This window comes from Corvus cornix, chromosome 8 (assembly GCF_000738735.6).
Source record: "Corvus cornix cornix isolate S_Up_H32 chromosome 8, ASM73873v5, whole genome shotgun sequence".
In the NCBI taxonomy this organism is placed as follows: domain Eukaryota; kingdom Metazoa; phylum Chordata; class Aves; order Passeriformes; family Corvidae; genus Corvus; species Corvus cornix.
The window spans coordinates 14,083,527-14,103,588 of record NC_046338.1 but is presented as its reverse complement, the minus strand read 5'-3'; the positions used below and the strand labels follow the sequence as shown (position 1 = coordinate 14,103,588).

At 36.8% G+C, this 20,062-nt stretch overlaps 1 protein-coding gene across 8 annotated transcripts in view; it reads left to right on the top strand.

The window, feature by feature from the left end:
* The window catches only part of TTLL7 (tubulin tyrosine ligase like 7), a 62,709-nt gene that overhangs the window by 890 nt on the left and 41,757 nt on the right, over positions 1 to 20,062 (top strand). For 4 of the 8 annotated variants that reach the window (XR_005602454.1, XM_039555759.1, XM_039555761.1 and 1 more), the window contains exons 2-6: positions 717 to 848; positions 15,520 to 15,695; positions 15,891 to 16,022; positions 16,951 to 17,072; positions 17,747 to 17,814. Coding sequence is in view for 6 of the 8 variants with exons in the window: in XM_039555759.1 (XP_039411693.1) it covers positions 15,671 to 15,695; positions 15,891 to 16,022; positions 16,951 to 17,072; positions 17,747 to 17,814 (347 nt within the window). In the remaining 2 variants the exon portion in view is untranslated. Of the gene's footprint in view, positions 1 to 716; positions 849 to 7,087; positions 7,186 to 15,519; positions 15,696 to 15,890; positions 16,023 to 16,950; positions 17,073 to 17,746; positions 17,815 to 17,834; positions 19,526 to 20,062 lie in introns of those variants that run through there. The other 4 variants (XM_020585165.2, XM_039555760.1, XM_020585166.2 and 1 more) reach the window with 4 other exon arrangements.

The following is a 20,062-nucleotide window of genomic DNA, read 5'->3' as shown; positions in this document are numbered from 1 at the left end:
GATGCTGGAATTTGAACGTGCTGCTGAACTCTGTGAGACTGACTTAAGGTCTCAATACTGGTCGCTTTTGTGCCTTTCTTATGTATTTGCAGTTTGAGTACCAAAATGAGATTTTATTCCTTCTGACACCCCCTCTAAACCAAACAAACACATCCCACCCACCCACCCATAGTTCAGCATACTTTTCTGTCTAAATCCCTCATTAATTAACCAGAGTGTTAGTACCTATCTAAATAATATTCAGAGAAATCCTGCTGGTTCTTTCCACACATGAAGGATTAGAAATACTTTTCTCTGTGGGAATTGGTTGTCCCCCAAATACTGCAGAGTATTTCAAAATATACAGTGACTTGACATCTGTTGAAGATTTTGCCCCTGTTTAAAGTGTTGCGATGGGGGTTTTAGTAGAAATAAAGCATGTGTCAATGCTACTTTGAAAAAAAAAAAAATTAAAGAGGCAGGTGTGCCAGGGGTTTTCCTATGCGATGAGTAAATACAGTGTTTGTGATGACATATGTAACTATTACTTCTGAAGCAAGATTCTCTGGAGAAAAGAAAAATGTTACAAAGCTTCAGAAAACTACATGAGTTCTTTAATACAGAATATATGATATCTCTCATAATGACAAAATATGTTTTTACCTGCAGGTATTTGCTATATCATGCAAGAAAGCCTGCAAAAGTAGTTGTCAATTTTTTTTTTTTGTTGTTTTTAGAAAAATGCCCCCATTCTAGATTTCAGAAGGTTTGGATACATTCCACATATTTCCAAAGGGATCTACCCATCTACCCAGGAATTTGGGAGTGTTAGAAGCGGCCAGGAGATCGAGCCTGTCAGCAGTTATTAGGTAATTATTCCAGTAATTTAACAGTCATTTTAGTAATCCGAGGCTCAGGTTTGCAGTCAAAATAAAATTTGTTCCCACGTTCTGTCAAAGCTGACAGTGGTAAATTGGCAACATAGATTTAGTTGTGGACAGGTCTGAAGAACTGGGAGATGAATTGATCAAGAAGCAGTCAGACAGAGCCATCTTGCAGTTTTTTGTATAGTTACGATTTTTTCTAAGATGTTTCTAATGCCATGTGTTGGTAATGAGAGCCATAAATAGAATTTTGAAGGTGAAATGTGGCAGACTGATGCTGACTGCGGAATGTGCTTGCTCTGAACTGTCAACATCAAGAATGACTGAAGTATGATTTCTTGATTTGAATCTCCATCTGTGGATATTTGTTATAAATTTTAAAAGTCTCTAGGATACATGTGGCAAATTTCTTGAAGATCCACATTTTCTAATGTTCTGTGCCTTTTTTTTCATTTTTTTTCTTCTTGCCTATATTTTAATGTTGTATTAAGGAATATTTTTGCATTTACTAGATGCTTGCAGATGTCTCATACTTATTGAGAACACATTTATCTAAGTATGTAAATCCTTAGGAAACAAGAAATTGAAATGAAATCTTAGTGTCTGAAAGAGAGAAATGGATAACATCTTCCAAGCTACCCTGCATCTACTTTTGCAAAGCTTCTGTCCTAAAAAATGCACATGGCAGCATGTTGCAAGATAATTTTTTGATATGAGTTACTAATGCTTTTTTAATCTTGTGCTGTGATTTTATCAGTGCGAAGATATCTTGTAGAAACCAACAGTGGTAATTTCTCACTTCTATATGTTTCCACAAATCTTCAGAAAATTCCAAGTGTTATTACTGCCTTGAAGTGTTGTGGCTTTTGGGGCAATCCTAAGCCATGAAGACACTGATTTTTTTTGATAGGCCTTGTATCAGTCCCTGACAAAAAAGATGAGTGCTTGCCAGTCTTTTTGATGGGGTATTTCCATCATCCATAGTTGACACACTGACTCTACAATGATCTGAGCGAGAAAGGAATGGTTTGGATTTTCCTAAAAGAGGGAGTTCATTTTATTTGGAAAGGTGCATGCAAACTGTCAAAGCTACGAAATTTCACTGCAAGTACCACCGCATACATATTGGAGAGTATTAGCTGGGTTTTGTTTTTCCCTTGTGAACTTTAGAATACTTAGCCCTCGATTAATTTTTATTTTCTATGTACCTAGAAGTTAATTTGGGCCATTTGAATCCTACTGATGGAAGTCAAATGGCCCTTACTACGTGCAAGGAGCTTTTTAGAGCTCCATTAATGCTTACCTAAAGTCCTGCCAGAATGATACTTTGCAACTACTCCTTTTGCAGACATTACAAGCTTCCTGGAATGTTTACCAGAAGCAGTGAAGCTTTTTAACATTAATATTTAAAATACTAATGTATTTTTAAATTTAGAATGGAATTTGTTGATGTCTACTATGCTGATGGGTAAAAGAATCATTTGCAATTGATTGGATATATGAGACAAAAGGTGACATTCTGAAGGAGCCTTTGAACCTGGTGGGCATTAGAGCAAATCTTCCTGTTCCAGGGTCGCAACCCCTTGGAGCCAGAATCTTTCATGCCAGGAGATTCCGTAGTGCCTCAGTCTATTGAATACTCCTGTTCGTGGCAGTGAAGGCAAGAACCTACAGGTTCTGTAGGGCTTCAAGTAATAGCTTTGTGCTAAGAGCACTTCCCTATTTTCCTCCTTGCCTTCTCTCTTAAATGTTCATACAGCTGGACAGTATAGTTTCACAATTCTACCACATTAATTTATACTAATTTACCAACACTTTTGCTCTGCCTTGAATTCCATATGACAGGAAACAAGTTCTAATATATTAGAATAAATTTTTGGCTTTGTGTTTTAGAAGGTTAAATAAAGCAGACATAATGGTTCTTGCTTTCAATATCAGCTTTAATCCGAATACAGCATCTCCAAAATGAAGACCACTGTATACAATTGCACTATTTTTTTTCCCAATGTTAAAAATTAAAGTTCAGGTAGTTAAAAATGTTAAAATATAGATCCACATTGTTTCAAAGGCAATATTTAAAAATATAATCACATGGGGTTTTAATGAGCATTCATTTCTGGGGACAGAGGAACAGTACTGCTTTACAGAGAGCCCAAATTAACAATAATAATGAAAGAAAGACAAAAGAAAACATTCTGGTTTAGGGATCACTTTTCACTTTCTGGAGTGGAGTGAGTGTCATGCCAACTCCCACTTAAGCTTGTATTTGATTTTGGAAGGGTTCCAGATTGAAGTTTAATATGCACCACTGTTCAAACGCACCTTAAATGGCTGCATTACTGTTAATGGATAGAAAAACGGACTGCCTAAAAGGATGGAAGTGCTTTACACTGCAGTTCAGGAGCCCTTTGTGGCCAGCAGTAGTAACAGAGTACTAACAGTCACTCTTCAGAAGAAAGAAATGAAGACTAAATCCACTTTTCATATATAATAAATGCAGCAGAAGGAATTGAGTAGGGTGTGGGTTTCGCAGTTAGACACAGCGATGTGTTGACATGTTTATTTTCATCCTTGCTTAGTAGCAAAATGCTAAATATATTCTTCTTTGGTTACATTAAGGTATGTTTCCTTTCAACTTTGTCCTTGGGTTGACATGTGTTTGTTTTATTTTTAGCACTTGAAAACCAACAGAGTTACATCCCTATAGGGTGCGGTGGAAGCACTGGAGTATAGCACGAGAAAATGAAATCAGATGCTTAATACTGAATTGTTGCAGGTGAAGAGGCAAAGATCTTGATACTGATTATGACCAAAAAAAACCAAGTGGACAGACAGTACAGAATATTGTGAGATTTGGTGGGGAAATCACTCTTATCTGCTTGCTCAGAATGAACTTTTCTTGAAAAATACAGAATAGAGCTATGTGATAGAAGACTGGGCTTTCTATGCTTTTGTGGGTGGCTGTCAAGTGTTTAGTGTTCATTGAACATGAAATTCTGTGAATTTGTAATAGTGTTTTATCCTTCCAAGCTTATCTTGGTGGTGTGGAAGGTGGGAGAAACATGCAAAAATGCTTCATATGAATTATTGGTGAAAGAAATCTCAAAGATGTGCAATTTATTCACCCAGGAAAACTACCCTTTGAATTACATTTTATTTCATGGGGCTTTTTAGAGGGTTATAATATTACCCTAACTTTTTATGTCAACCTGAAGTCTTTGAAAGACTATAAACTACTAGTGAACATTAACAATTAGGCATTAATTTGAATAAAAAGGGGGTTTTCTTACTTAAAAATGAGCAAGAATGATCTGAGAACACAAATTTGGTTCATTTTGTGCCACTTAAAAAATGGAAGCATTTACTGAAAAGAATGTTTCTGAGGATGGAAAGGAGATAACCAGTGAGTAAAATAAAGCATAAAGATACAGGAATCAGTGCTGTTTCAAGCCTAAACTGTTGCAAATTCATAGAGTTGGGAATCTTGTAGGATATCATGCTGGTTTTGGCTGGGGTAGTGTTAATTTTCTCCACAGTACATAGTTTGGGGCTACATTTTGCATTTGTGCTCAAAACAGTGTTGATAATAAAGATGTTTTTGTTATTGCTGAGCAGGGCTAATACAGAGCCAAGGCCTTTTCTGCTTCTTGCCACGCTGGCAAGGAGACTGGGGATGCCTGGGAAATTGGGAGGGGACACAGCTGGGGCAGCAGATCCCAACCCACCAAAGGGATATCCCTTACCATATGACATCATGTTCAGCCTATAAAGAGGGGTGAAGAAGGAGGAAGGGGGGGATGTATGGAGTGATGTCTTTTGTCTTCCCAAATAACTGGTTACTCCTGATGGAGCCCTGGTTTCCTGGGGATTGTTTAACATCTGCCTGCCCTTGGGAAGTGGTTAATGAATTCCTTGTTTTGCTTTTCTTGTGCATGCAGCTCTTGCTTTCCCTATTAAACTGTCTTTATCTCAACCCACGACTTTTCCTGCTTTAATCCTGATTCTCTCACCCATCCTGGGAGACTGAGCTGGTGGGGAAGGGGGCGAGTGGCTTCCTGGTGCTTAGTTGGCAACTCAGCTTAGACCATGACAGACATTGACCCAGAGCAGCATCCACAAGTGCAGAAACAGAAGACAAGTAAGGGAACAATACAGAGTTAGATTTGAAATTCTGGACACCAGTTGAGAAATTATGCAGTTAATGACCCTGAGCAGTCAATTAAAAAAGCCTATATATTCGTTCTATTGCCTCTAGGTATAAAGAGAAAATGAAAGGACATTGTGACCTTTTTGCCAAAAGCAACACTCAGGAATACAAACACATATAGGAAGCAAGTCTTTGATATCTTATGAGAAAATGAAATAAAATTTATGAGAAATGAAAACAAAAAAGAAGATATATTCTTGTGAACTTGTGTTTGGGAAGGTCTGGTGCAGATAGTCAACTCACCATTTAGTTTCATTGATAGAGAAATACCTCTCAGTCATGGGACATACATACCTAATACAGTTCCAGCTGTTTGAAGATAATAGATTAATGGCACAGTTGAAGCTGAGTCTCTGCAAAAGCTGGATCTAAGACACCTGGAACCAGAACAGTACAAGGACCCATGAGGAAAAGTCATCTGCAGGAAGAGATGCCCAGATTTCACTCCCAGTTCTGTTCTTCCACAGGAAATTGCATCTCTGTTGGTTGCACTGAGTTTCCTCCTATAATTTCCTACTGTTTCAATGACCTTGAAGTAATTTCTTCGATTTTGGAAGATGTACCATCTTCCATCTGGCTAATCATCACGAAGTAGAGGCCTTAGTTCTTGGTGTTTGGGGTTTTTTTGTGTTTTTTTTTGTTTGTTTGTGTGTGTGAAATGGAGAACTGTACTTATGAACTGGGGAAAATTGCAACAAACTGGTAGAGCTACTGAATTTTCAGCCTTATTTCTTTGTACTTAGGGTACATTTGTTTGTTTTTCTATTTCACTTGAATGGGCAAGCAAGAGAGACATTCTCTGTGGTCCAGAAAGAGTATCTGCTCTTACCATTTGCAAACTAAGGGGGTAGGAAGTAAGGGGAAATGTCTTTTACATACATTGTAGCCTTCATACATTTTGCTCCCAGCAGCATTCTAACTGCATTTGATTTCCAAAGGCTGGCGTTTGGGTTAGTAGCACTACCAACGGTTTATGTGACTATATCCTTCCCCGTCTAACTAGACTCTATCCATAATACTTCATCCTTGTAGGATAAGTGTGGCAGCAGTGGTGCAGTCAGTCTTGTCTGGCACATCTGATGGGCCTGACTCCTATAAAACTAATGCGAAAGAATGAGTGGACTTGGTGTCTCCAGTTTTCTTCCATGGTTGTTCTTTTTTGGTGGCTTTTGTTTGTTCATTCTTTTCTGTGGGGGGAGAGTAATCCATTTGAACAACAGAACTTTCCAAACCTTTTATTGTCAGATATCCTTTAGGGTCCACAGTCCATATACATGCACTGCGCTGTCAAATCAGAGCAATCTTTTCTTAATCTAAAATAATAATATGACAAAGAAAAGTCATCTTGGGAAGTGATGTTAGAAAACAATTTATAATTGATACAAATTGACATTGTAAAAGAAAACAACCTCATTTAAGGAATATGAATGATTTCAGAATACTACAGAAAAAGCTGTTCCAGTAAAGGAAGTACCTTTTCTCTTTCCATCATTTCACTTAATATTTTATTTGGTTTAAAAATTGATCTATAAGATTGTAATGCTGGCCTCACCGAAAGCAAAAAGGTTTGATTTTAAAGCTCAAATCTCATTGGTCCAAGGCTGGAAGAGAATGAGAATCTTTTTTCTTATTGCAAATTATTAACTTCTTTAGCCTTCTTCTATGCTAGTGTCTTGTGTTGTGATCTTGACCTCTTAATTCTGCATTTGGAGAAACCATTGTCCTGGTTACAGTAGCTCATATCCCTGTTATATCTTTCCAGTCGCTGAGTCATTTTCTGTTTTTAGATTTTACTTCTTGTTAGCTTATTGTTATGACTAAATCCTACTGACTTTCTTCCCACGACTCTTGTCACTAAGTAAAGTGGGAAATAATGCATTCTTTTCTTAAAGCATATATCATGTCTTTGTCTTGCCACCTAAAACACAGGGAGAAAATACCTAGAAAGGGTTAAGAAAGAGATCTAAAAAGTGCTAGAGATAGGCTAAATGGGAAGGAGCTGCTGCTGCAGCCGGTCTTTCCCTGGTGTTTTACTGCCTGAAACTGTATCAGCTGTCAATTATTGATAGAAAAACCTGTTTCTGGAGGGCTGATTCTTCAGATGCAACACTAATGGTAAGTGATTTCATTTTGCTACTTCTACTGCAGAATTATTTTACATCTGTTTCTATATCAGTGGGAGGTTCTGGTATGACTGTGTACTCTGCAGTATGTAATCTTGTCAGGTAAATCCATGATAAATAAACATTTTGCACTTTTATCAGGAATTGTATGCAGAAGAATTTGATATATCATCCTGCCACGTGTTGCTGCAAAGGTTTTGCTTGTTTGTTTCTGATTTTTTGTTTGTATATTTTTTTTCACTATGATCCTCTCTTGCAGACTATGTTAATTGAAATCCACTGCTTTCAGTTTGAATGCTCATGCATTCTGTCCACCACATATATTTTGCAGTGAGTTCTTTTTCCGGGATTCTTGTTCCTTTTTAATATTTTTACGCTTTTTCTCATCCATCCTTGAGCTTGCAGTTTATCTTTCCTTATAACAGAGAACTAGATTCAGGAGCATCTACTGAATGCAGTAAACTGTGAACTGTTAGTTAGAAAAAATATGCTTGTGGAGAGCAGTATGAAGCATTTTCTGTGGCAGTATATCTATATATCACCTGCATAGTAATTCTTGTTCCTAAACATGTGAATCCTGCATGAGCTGTGAAATATGAAGTCCTGCCTCTGGACAGCCAAGCAATTCTGAAAGTGATACTTGAAGCTTGTAATCTTTGACAAGAAAGAGAGAAATTTGGCATCAACTCAGTTAGTTTGATCTGTAATTTCTACTGTGGTGAAAATTTGATTTAAATGGACTCTAGTTTTGACATGGATGAGACCAGAGTCTGTGTCTTAATTATAGTTCTGAATTGTGTCATCAGCAGGTCTGTCCTGGAACAGAAACATCATGATATAAAGTCCACAAAAGTCAATAGAAATATCTGTATTTACTTCACTAGGTTGCAGAGAAAATCCTGTATGGTTGATCTCATCAAAACTATAGACTTGAAAAAAATTTTTAATTTCTGTATGTATCTTCAGAATGATGGAACTGGGAAATTTCCTTAAGAAAACTTTTTCTTCCTTTGAGCAAAGGAGCATAAAAATTGGGAAGAAATTTCATGTTTGTGAAGTAATTGAGAGTACTTCATCAATAGCCAACTATGAATGCCAGTTTATTCTCCTTTATTTTCTGTTTGTATGTCAGTTGTGATCTCCTCCATTCACATTTGTACTAACACTTTGCATAAAACTTTTTCTGAAAGATTTATTTTTCTGGTTATTAGATGTGTTGTAACTTTTCCATACCTTTGGATTTAAAAATGCCTTTGACTCAGTTCAGTGTATTTCTTTTTTCCTCATCTGTGGTTATGAGCCAAATATACTACTCTCTGGCTACAAATATTCTTCTATAGTGTGAAGGGTATGATATGCCTGAGACAGTCAGAAGCACAAAATATGTATGCTATAACATAGTAAGAAATTAATGTATTTGTTTCTTTAGAATATTTGAAAAGCAGTTAGCTTTGCAGCCAGCATGCATTTGACTATGTAAGTTTGTGCATTTCTTTTTCATTAAGAATGCCCCTTTAAAAAATTTAAGATTAAAGCAATAAAAAATAAAATTGGTCCTTGCTAAATGAATTAAATATCCCACTGCTCTAGCCTCTGGTTGAAGACTTTTATTTCAGAATACTTTTCAAGTGTAACTCTTAGCTCTTAATCTTAACCAACACTTTTTTTTTTTTAATTAAAAAAAAAAAGTAAGAAAAAAAAGTAAGACACACACCAGAACCACTTACTTTTAAGTGTGGCTTTTTGGGACTTGACCAAGATGGATGAGGACAGGACTAACTGTGATACTGTTCCAAACTTGGAACACTGCTTCTGCTGTGTTTAAAGCAATGGAGGCAATAGTCATGCTTAGGGCCATTATCTCCTCAGATTTTGGAATTATTTTAAACTACATTAAAAGCTCTGGTGCTATTGTCAGTATGGGCTCTGCAGCTTAGAGGCAATGTGTGATTGCTCAATAAATAAACTTTTGAATACTACAGGGGTACCTCAGTAATGCTGTACTTAGCATTCAGAAAGTACATTATCCTGATCCTATGAGTTCAAGCAAATCCCAGAAAACTATTTTTTGGTAGGCTATTCTCATGTTTTAAGCAAAAATTAAAGATAGTGTGTATGAAGTCTGGGGCACTTCACTTTTCCCTTTTGTTTTGGGTATTCAAAATACTCAATTTAGGATCAATATTTAAGATATTATTTTTCTAGGCTTTGTGACTACATGCTGTATTTCTCTACAGGTGAGCAGTATTTACACAAAATATTTCTATAGTAGGATAATGGAGTCTCATCTCATTACTGATGAGGATAGTGACTACTGAGATCCCTTACAATGGTTAAAATTGTGTGACACAGAGGGTTTGGAGCCAATCCAGCCTTTAAGGGAATTTCTATAAATCAGGTCAATTCATTTAAAGAAGCTTCTGAGGGCCCACATCCTTTTGAAACTCCTTGATGTTTTCCTGTTTTGATTTGCAAAAATATTTCCAAATCAGTGGTACCCCGCTGAGCCCCAAGTACTAAGCTGTGGGGAGGAAAACGTGTTTTTGTGAAATGTTTTGTGGCTGCTGGAGTTTCTGGTTATTTATCAGCTGTTTGCAAACTGTTGCAAGCACTGAGTGTTGGCTGCAGTAGTCTCAGTGATATTGTAGGCCAACTGTGAATATTTCTGACTGTCACTTGTTCTTTACAGAATAGAAGTATATGACAGTCATTAAAATGTCAGAGGTCTACCAACACTCATACAAACATACAAGTATTGCCAGTGGAGCTGAGCAAATGATTTCACAGTTGGAAATGTCAGGATCATGTGATCAAGAATTTGGTGATTATGTTAGAGCACCTTTCTTGTACTTTCATGGTCAAGAAGTCTTTGAATAAATGTTTCTTGTGATTGCAAGAAACTTGTTTTTGGTGATTTATTCAAGATCTGATTATTGTCTTAACATTTGCACATTGGGTGCTGAAACTACAGGCTAATGTCTGCCAGTTTAAATTTCAGACTGCTGTGAGAGTGTCACCCTTGCTGCTAAACTAGAAAACATTGTTATGTGGCAGCATGTGAATTAGGATGATGTAATCTTCAATCAGAGTTGTCGTGGGCTGGGTGTGAGGACTGCAGCCCATGTCTAGTGATGCTGATGTGAATCTATGAATTGCAGGCCTATAAAATATGAGATGAAATGAGGCAGACCAACATGGGGCTGAGGCGTGGCTCTTGTGATACACAGAACTCTGTAGAAATTAATTTAACTATATTTGTGTTCTTGTGTTCCTGAACTTGAGGTTGTTTTCACACTAAGCCAATGCTGCCAGCTTGAAGCAAGGGAGAGAGAATTTGATGTGTGAGGGGGAACCGTCTAAAGATATCTTTTTCTCTTTTTTTTCTTCCCCAAGATCCTTAGCAAATCTCTCCCCAAGGTCTATTTATAATATAATGAATCACTGCAAACATATCAGCTTCATTAAAGATTAGTGCTTTTTATACTAAGACAGCTCTGCTGATATATGTAAAATGTTAAATTGTCCTATCTTGTATCCCTAAGGCCTCTAGCTCTTACTAGAGAAATAAATCTTTTGAGAAGTAAATGATAGAAAAAGAAAGGAGTAGTATAATTCCAGCAGTGGTTAGTATGTGGTACACAATTTCAAGCACCCTGTGATAGCTGTTGGTGTGTGTTGAGGTGCCGTAATGAAAAGAAGGGATGGCGCACTGTGAAGTCAAAAGCCGAGCAGAGATGCTCCCAAAGGTGCCCCAACTCAAATTCCTCTTCTAACTCTTTCTTGTTTACCTTTCCCCCTACCAAACTCACAATATTGATGTCAGACCTCAATATTACTATAACACCAGTATCATTATGGCACATTATCATCTCTGTTTGATTCATTAGAGGCTGTGGCTGTCCCGCCACAGAGTGGCAGCCCTTAGTGTGTGTCAGTCCATCAGTGAGTGTGGCTTCTTGCACTCAGTCCTCAAGACAAAGCAAACAATGTCCTTGTGCTGTTTGGTTCAAAGGAATGCTTCATGTGAGGTGACAGGGGTCCAGCCCTACTATGGCCATGGGTACTGGCCACGCAGCTGTTGCTTGCAGAGCTGATGTGGCTGATAGGCTCCCATGGTGTGGGTGTTTCTAGGCTGAAAATGCCTACAGCACACTGTTCTAAATGAAGGTGGAATGGTAACTGGTATGATCCAAACCAGGTTGAAGAATCTCATTGACCTGAGTTGTTTGGAAGCGATTCTCAAATTCCACTACTTTATTTTCAGTTTGAATTTGATTCTCCCTGCTCTTTTTTGATCTGATTAATTAAACCTTTTTCTGGGATGTTTACTGTTCAGGAAAAAAAAGGGGGTGGGGTCTAATGACATAAAATTGCTATTTAGAGATTAAAAATAACATTTTCAGGCCCAGATTTCATTAAGACATAAAGTGAAGGCTCATGAAAAGCAGAGGTCACTTGTGAGTAGTTTGGATAAAAAAACCCGGGAAATTAGAGAGGGATTTGGTAAAAATACCTACCTATAATCTAGATCAGGAGAATATTTTTCAGGCAGTTTACTAACTTACTATGATACCCTTAATTTGTGTAACAGCATGAAATACTATTAATTTTTGAGTTTGTAGAATATATTACAACTTGGCAATGAATCATTCTTTTAACTGTAAACCACTTCTTTCCACTGTTCCCTGCTCTTTACCAAGGCCCTCTCATATCTTGCTCAGACTGTTCCTTTAAATGGACTTGAGCATCTGCTATGTTCTCTGTCTGTGTGCAACACTTCCCTCTCCAGCAAGAGTATCCTGCCTCTCCTGTCCCTGGAGGAAAAAAAGATCCTTCTTTCTTTTCTTTTTTGTTTGGTCTTCTGTGCCTTTCTAGGACAGGACTGTGTGCAATGTATCTCTCCTGCTGTCACTCTCACACCTTTGCCAGGCAGCTGTAAAGATAACATCTCATCATTTTTTTTTTCCCTGTAGAGCACTTTTAGTCAAAGTGCTTGTTTATATAAGAATGTGCTAACCTGATGAGGATGCATTGATTTCTTCTTCACAAGTCTTTCTCCACTTATATGTTAACCATTTTTGTTCCGCTACCCTTGAATCTGTACGGTTGAGCAACAGACCTTCACCAATTTATGTGTATCAGGATTTCAGGAGGGAAATGGTATATGCAGCAGGAACTGCAATCCTTTTCTGCTTGAGTGTGAATTCAGAGATTTCTGACAGCTGACTTGCTCCAAAAGTCCCAGTTTGAAAATAGAATGCTTTCTTCTATGTTATTAAAAGCAATCTCTTAGAAACAGGTCTCTCAGGTAGATTACTAGTGAGATATGCCTCTACGTTGTTGTAGCTGAATGTGGGTTATAGGTTATGCTTATTTTATAAGTAAAAACTTGTCACAGGTATAAGAACTGACTCAGAATTTGATGTAATCACAACCTGACAGTGCTGCTGCTGTTATTGTGCATGATCTGGGTGAGTCCTGCAATAAGCTTTGCTCTGTAAGTGGCAGAGGCTGCCTGCAGAGCAGTCTGTGCTGCAAGTCTTTTCCTTCAGCTGTGCTCTGACCTGGGAGTAGGGCTTGGCAATAATAACAAATCAGGAGGTGTGAGCTAGAAGAAGGTGCCTGGCGAGGACCTGGGTCAGAGAACAAAGTAACTTTGGGATGATTTCTGCTGTATAGAATTAAAAAAGATGTGTAGGAGCTTGTGGTTGCCAGGGCCTGTGCACTGCCATGTTGCCTGTCAGTGCTCTGTCAGAGTGTGCTCTTCTCCTTCCAGCTCCCTCCTCTCAGCAGCAGCCCTGCATCTTATGTAAAATATTTTGGAAAACTAATGGTTTAGAACTGCTGGTGCTTTGGTATTCAGTGAAATGGTTGGTTGAAGATGGGCTACTGAAGAGAAGTGAGGCAGTTGTAAAACAATTTTGAATCATTGCATACTAGCTTAGGTCAGAATACAGTTTAACTTTATTGCTATGGGATGTTGCTTTTGAGAAGTTAAAATCCTAAAGTAAGTTTGAGTACAGAGTACAGTCCCATTATTTTGTTTTCCATACCATTGAACTACTGATTTTCCTTAGAATAATCTTAAGGCGGCCATAAATTTTTACCATCAACTCATGTAATTGGGCTTAAAAGTTGACTGGTCACAGACCTTGAGTGTTGGTACTTGATATTTAGACCTTAAAGAGTATTCTTTTGAGAAGAATAGAATAGTGTCTATCTAAAAAAAAGCAGTAATTCAGCAGTGTGGTGCAGTTTGGAATTTTATGGTCCACCTTCAGAATATAGTGTATTATAGTAACTTTGGGGAGATAATTTTCTGTGATTGTAAGATGAGTGAAAGCTCTATGAGCTGCTTGCTTTTTATTACCATATCATAGCTTGTAAATCATGCTATATTAGTAAAGGGCTGGCGTTTCTCACAGGGCAATGTTAGTCCTCTTAACATTCTTCCAAATTTATTAAAAGTTTTTAGTCAGTACAGCAAAGAAATAACTACCAGGCATTTTTGTACATTCACAGAAGTCCTTAACTGGCTAACAGACATACTTCAGTATTATTCCCAGGAACTAAACATGTCTTGTACTCTGGTGGTGTTCTTAGCCTGAGAAACAGATAACATGCAATAGCCAGTGAGTCACTGTGCCCAGCACTGCTTTTCCTTCACCGCGGTTTTAAGGAGGACGAATGCTTTGCTTTCCCAACTCTGTTTCTAATTTTAGTATGCCAGCAGGCTTGAGGACTTTCAGGCCACCTTCTCAGATAATGTCATCCAAAATATTCAAACTTCAAAATGGCTGGGTGTTACTGCTGTGCTGTCTGACATTGTGTATACAACATCTCCTATTCTTTGTGGAAAAATACACAGGGGCACTAAATGAACACGAGGGAGAGTTGGTTGTCTTGTTACAAAGCAGATTTTGGCTCCTTATACATTTGTGACAGTCATAAAAGAACTATAATCTGTTCTTTTTATCCTTTTGCATTACTGGGCTGTTAAGGGTAAATATCTGTCTTGAAAGGAAGTTAGATCTTGCAGCACAAAATATTTGTTTTTATATTTTCTTAAAAGGCAGGTTACTTGCCCACAACATATGTACATCTCTTTCTCCTCTTTTGTGTGTACACACACAGACAAAGAAAAAATGTGGATTTATAAGTAATGTTTTGGTAATTTTGTTAATGCACATCTTGTCCAGTCTTATGACCAAATATATTTCACATGATAGGTCATGGCTGAATTTGACTTTGCTGTAATTTTCTGCTATTTATAGTAGAAGAAATTCCTTGAACTCTCTCTAAAGCTGTTTTAAATAAGTCTTGCAATCACCAAAAGCAGCAATATAAACTGATCTAAAGCTAGTGTGAGGAACTTTAGCTACACATAACTTCAGAAAAGAAGTTAAAGCATTTAAAAGTCAGTAACATATTATATATGTTTTGAAAACTTGTAAATTTGAGGCAGCCTGCCAAAGACAGCATTTGTTTCCTTGCAGACTTTGGTATAACAGTGCTGCATGCCTGAAGTCATGTAGCAGTGTGTTTAGAAGTGATTTATTCCTGAGGTTTTTTCCCTAATATTTTAATCCATTGTTCTTATGTGCTTAAGCTGGACCTAAAAATCTTTTTAAATATGTGTGATTTTTCATGTAGTGCTGTATGCATGAGGGAAAAAAAGAAAAAGGAATTTTGTGTGAGTGTAGATGTAAAAAATAGCCTTTTATGTAAATAAATGCTCACTTTAAAAACCGAAAATTGATGTGTTTGCCAACCCAAAATGTCTTCAGATTATATCTGTTGTGTTATGATGTGGTCATGAAACTGCAGCCATGTTACCACATGGTTGTTGGACAACTGCTTTAAAAAACATTGAAAAGTGAAAAAGAGGAAACAGATTATTAGTGTGATTTCAGTTATTTCCCATTTGGTACTGAAAACCTGTCATACAGAGTGTCTGATTTTAATTTTTTACTTAAAACATGGTTTAAAATGACTATAAATTATTTGAGCTTTGTGGAGATAGAAAGTGGAAGTATTGATTGGAAGTATTTTCATGTCCAAAATGTCCCATGCCCAAATCAGAAAAACAGGTAATATAATTTACTTTTGGAAATTAACACTGCAAAATGATGTTGCCCAGAAAGAAAATAATCAAACTGCAATGAATAAAGTTTTGTATTTACAATAGCTTCATCAATCTTCTAAAACAAGCAATTCTTTATACATGTTATTAAAAGTGTTTTCATATTTAGTTTCCTGCTGTTTACTTTTTTTTTTTCAGGATTTCTCTATGACAAAGTCTCTCTTTACATTTTTTTAAACCCAGGTATCTACCCATTCCAGATCTAATATTTTCTACAACCAGAGACTGAAATGGCATGACTGGAGTTTTAAGTAATTTGGCTTTGACAGTTTCACCACTTACTGAGAACTTGGAACAGAATTTGAACTCTATTTCTGCACTATCCTAGATTATAATGCCATCCTTTCCTAATGAGGGAGGTATGCTAGTCTTGGATTTTTATATACCCTATGAATTATTCAGTATGCCTGTACATATAAGTTGTGATGAAGTATGTATTTTTAGTTAATTCGTATATTATTTGTATATTATTATTTGTATATTATTTGTATATTATTTGTGTTTTATTATTTGAGATATAAAAATGTTGATAGTTGCAACATTATTTTTCAAAGATAACCATGGAAATGCTCCTCTGACTTTGAGTTCGGAACTACCTTATCAGAGCACAATTAAAAGAAAAGTCAGAAAGAAGAAGAAGAATGGAGTCATCACTGCAAATATTGCTGGCACAAAATATGAAATTGGTAGGAAGCTGCATATTTTGTTTTCATCCTAATAGCCTTTGATGTGAGAGAATTTCTGATTAATGGAGTGAATTAATGGACTTTGCATCAAGCTGACACTGAGACATTTCTGAAGGAGTTTATTTTGTTAGAAATCTGGGGTTTTCTTGTAACACTGAATTCATAGCTTGGAATACTGTGCATCTATTAACCCCCACTTATTACTCATTAATTCCCATTTGTTACTCGTATTAATCCCTGTTTGTTACCTTGAAATGTAAAAACTTAAGTAATCAAGAAGGCTGTGGAAGAACCTTCTAAATATGTGTTATGTATCTGTTTGGAAGTTTACTTAAAGCCTTGAAAGATGAGCAGTGTAAATTCAATGTTAAATATTCCAGTTATTATACAGAGGCTTCTCAAGAAAATCTGTTAATGTTTTGTATTTTCATGCTTGATACTAAAATCTTTTTTTCCTAGAATCAGTCATGCATCGCACATAATCAGTCTTTTTTTTTTTTTAATAATGCATGCATTTGCTTTTGTAACACTGTACCTTGTCTAAGGAGGCATTTTTGTCCCTATCTGCAGTGACACTTACAGTCATCACTGTTTTAAAATTAACTTAGGGCATAACCAAGATTAAATCTAACTGCTGTACAAGAGGATTTTTGCAGGATGTTTGGGGAATATGTTGAAGCTCTTTGCAGTTCCCATCAGTGGTTGTGCTGATTCCTGCCTCACTATAAGGTGCTGTAACATTGTAATGGCAGGTTTGCAATAGACTGATGGAAATATTGCAAGATAAATAGCTTGCCATGCTAACATTGTTCTCAGACAAAGGATTCTATATCGGAAGTGTTTAGAATCTTAATTGATTTTTTAAATGTTGAAAATTAATCTATTTAGGAGATTCAAAATAGTCCCTAAATGTGTGGTTTCTCCATAGTACGTGTAGTAATACAAGAAATGGGATTTGTGAAAACGCGTGATGAGGATGAAACAGCAAATCTTATCTGGAGTGATTGTGCTGTGCAGCAAGAGAAGATTGCTGAGCTGCGAAACTATCAGGTACAGTGGTGGTTAAGATTTTTGACTTGTTTCAGTAAACTGCTTCACTTTGAAATGCTCAGTAATTGTCAGTAACTGCTCAGTTCCTCCTTTTATGTGGAGGGGAAAAAAACCCCACACAAACAACAACCAAGCAGGCTGCATTAAGGCTGTACCATGGCATAGCTTAAAATCCTGTTCTCTTTTCCAGAATTGTTTGTTCATACCACTTGGAGTCTGGTGTGTAAATATTTGGGACTTTTCTTTCAGGCTTTTTTCTGCCAGTTGAGTATTGTGAATAACCAGTTTAAAAGAAGATGGAAAACATCATTTATAAGTTTCTCGTAAGCTTTTAAGCATTAAGTTAACAACCAGAGCTCTCTCCACAGTTCTGTGAATAAATATTTTGGTTTTTTACCATTACCTTCTGTTTGATAGCTTTGTGAATAAAAGTATGATAGTCTCATGTATGAAATTAAATCAGTGGGCACTTATATTGATGGAAGAGAATACAACTTACAGCATCTTTAGTATTGCTAAGAATATGTAGTATAGTGCAAGATATTACCTTAAATAATTTAGATGTAACACTAAGTATGTTTGCCTGAGCATGCAGTTGAATGTTTTAAATTATTGTGTTAGGTATGCCAGAAAAACGAAAAAGTTTCAATTAATTTTTTTTTCTACTTCCTCAGAGAATCAACCATTTTCCAGGGATGGGAGAGATATGCAGAAAGGATTTTCTGGCAAGAAACATGACTAAGTAATATTTCATTTAATATTAAGAGGTTTTCCAGCTGTAGTATTTAATGCCGTAATATACAGAACTATTTCTTGTGAGGCTTGTTTATTTTTTCTAAGAAACTATGAGAGGACCAAGAGTAATTTCCAAAGTTCTGTAATAACTTTAGCTTTGGTCCTGGATCTGTAGTATTTGGAGTGGGCTACTTTATTTCTCCAATTGACTTCAGTGGAAAATTACGTAGGTTCACTTCTCTGTCTACGCATTGCAGAACGTAGGTGAGTCTTGAATTATTGTACAATAAACCCAATACATTATACACCCAGGTATATATCCCATAATGGTAGAACAGAAAAAATAACTGTGTGTGGCTGGATAGTGCATCTGGACTATCCTGTGCAATGTGCTCTAGAATAAGCCTGCTTCAGCTGGGAGGTTGGACCAGATGACCCACTGAAGTCCCTTCCAACCTGACCAATTCTGTGATATTATTTCTTTAAAATAATTAAGGGCTATACTTTTGTGTATATCAAATTTAAAAAATGTGAATCATCTTACTGTTTATATAAGAAATTAGTCAGTGAGGTTCGTTTGTCTAATTACAAATTCTCCTCACTCTAGTGGAATAACTGGGTTCTGAGGATTATCCTAGCTGAGAATCTGTGAGTAAGACTTGTAAGAAAACAATACTAAATAATAATCTGATATCCTGGTAGTAAGGAAAGGTTTGAGGGTAAATATATGTCAATATTTTTTTCTAATCTAAATTAGTTTGTAGAGCAATTATTGATAGAGTTAATCTTTTGGCCCCCAACCTTACTTACACTGCATTCACTGCTAACAGAACAGAATTTGTTTTCATAAGAATGTAATTAATGTGATATCTCCTCTCTCTCCCTCCCTCTCCCTATTTCAATCTCTTTCTCTTTCCTTTTCTGTTTTGTAACTAGAACACATGTAGAATGTATGCAACTATTATGATGCAAATATTGTGTGCTGTGGTGTCCATGTCCTACATGTGGACCAGAGCTCGCCTGTGTCAGTGGTGCTGCACAAGCACTTCTCACTGCCCCTGTCAGACTCAAAGTAAAAACACAGAGCTAGCACATGGAGGCAAACAGCTGAGGTCTTGGAAACAGTCAGTCAGCTTGGTACACAGTGGTACCCATGTGTATTGCTACAGTTCTGTGCTCTTTTTTAAAAAATATGGAAAATGGACAAAAGGCTCTTGTTACCCTACACACATTCTTTCAAATACAGTCTATACCTCTCTCAACCTACTGAATTCTGAGTTTGAAACACAGTTTAAAGTTATTCAATACTGAGATTGCAGATATAGATAAGATGGGAATAATTTCTCTTTAACTCTGGGTCAAACATCTATGTTGTGACTTCACTTAGTAGATATAGCAGGGCTTCATCAGTCAGTTTTTTCTCTCAATACTGGCCTCACAACTCAATATTTAGTATTCATACTTTATAAAAATCAACATGATATGCCTTGAGACTGCTTGTGAAATCTTAAGTCAGTGGGGATACGTGGTTGAGCAGGCTCTTGCCTGTAGAATGCAGGATTTTGTTTCCTACAGCTCTTGTTCTGTCTTAAAATTTGAATGTGCAGAAATACTAATTCTCTTGTCTTGCTTTACTGCTGCATGCCATCTTTGCGATTCCCATTACTGACTCTGCTGATTACTGTCATTGAGAGATAATGAAACTATCTTGAGAACTGGTACAGAGTAGACTTTTTTATCTTTTACTTCTTTGTTTGTTGTACTTATTTCACCCTTCCATTTTATGCAAGTTGTTGGGAATGAAGAAAAAGAACAAATCTACCTTACTTTGAGAGGAAAATACTATTCAGGAGGTAATGCACTTCAGGAGTTCCTTTTGCAAGCAATATCCAGGCACTCTGGATCACAGGGCAATGTGCTTTTCACATGCAGGAGGGTGGAAGGGAGCAGCGTAATATGTAACATGTAATACGAAGGAAGACAACTCAGCAGAGAAAGTGTAGGAACACAGAATAATGGAACAGATGAAAAGTGGAATGTAATTGAGAAAAAAAGGCAGGCATGAGCATCATTTTCAAGGATAGTAATCAGAACACAGAAAAGAAAAAAAGTAACAATAGAAGTGCCATTGTAGGGCCAACTAGATCTTAAGAGACTGTTGAGAAGTGTCTCTTAGATGAGAGCTCCTCATGTGAAGGATAAGTGTGGTTGCAAAATGAATTCAGTAAGTGGCGGAGAAGGTGCGCAGGATAAAT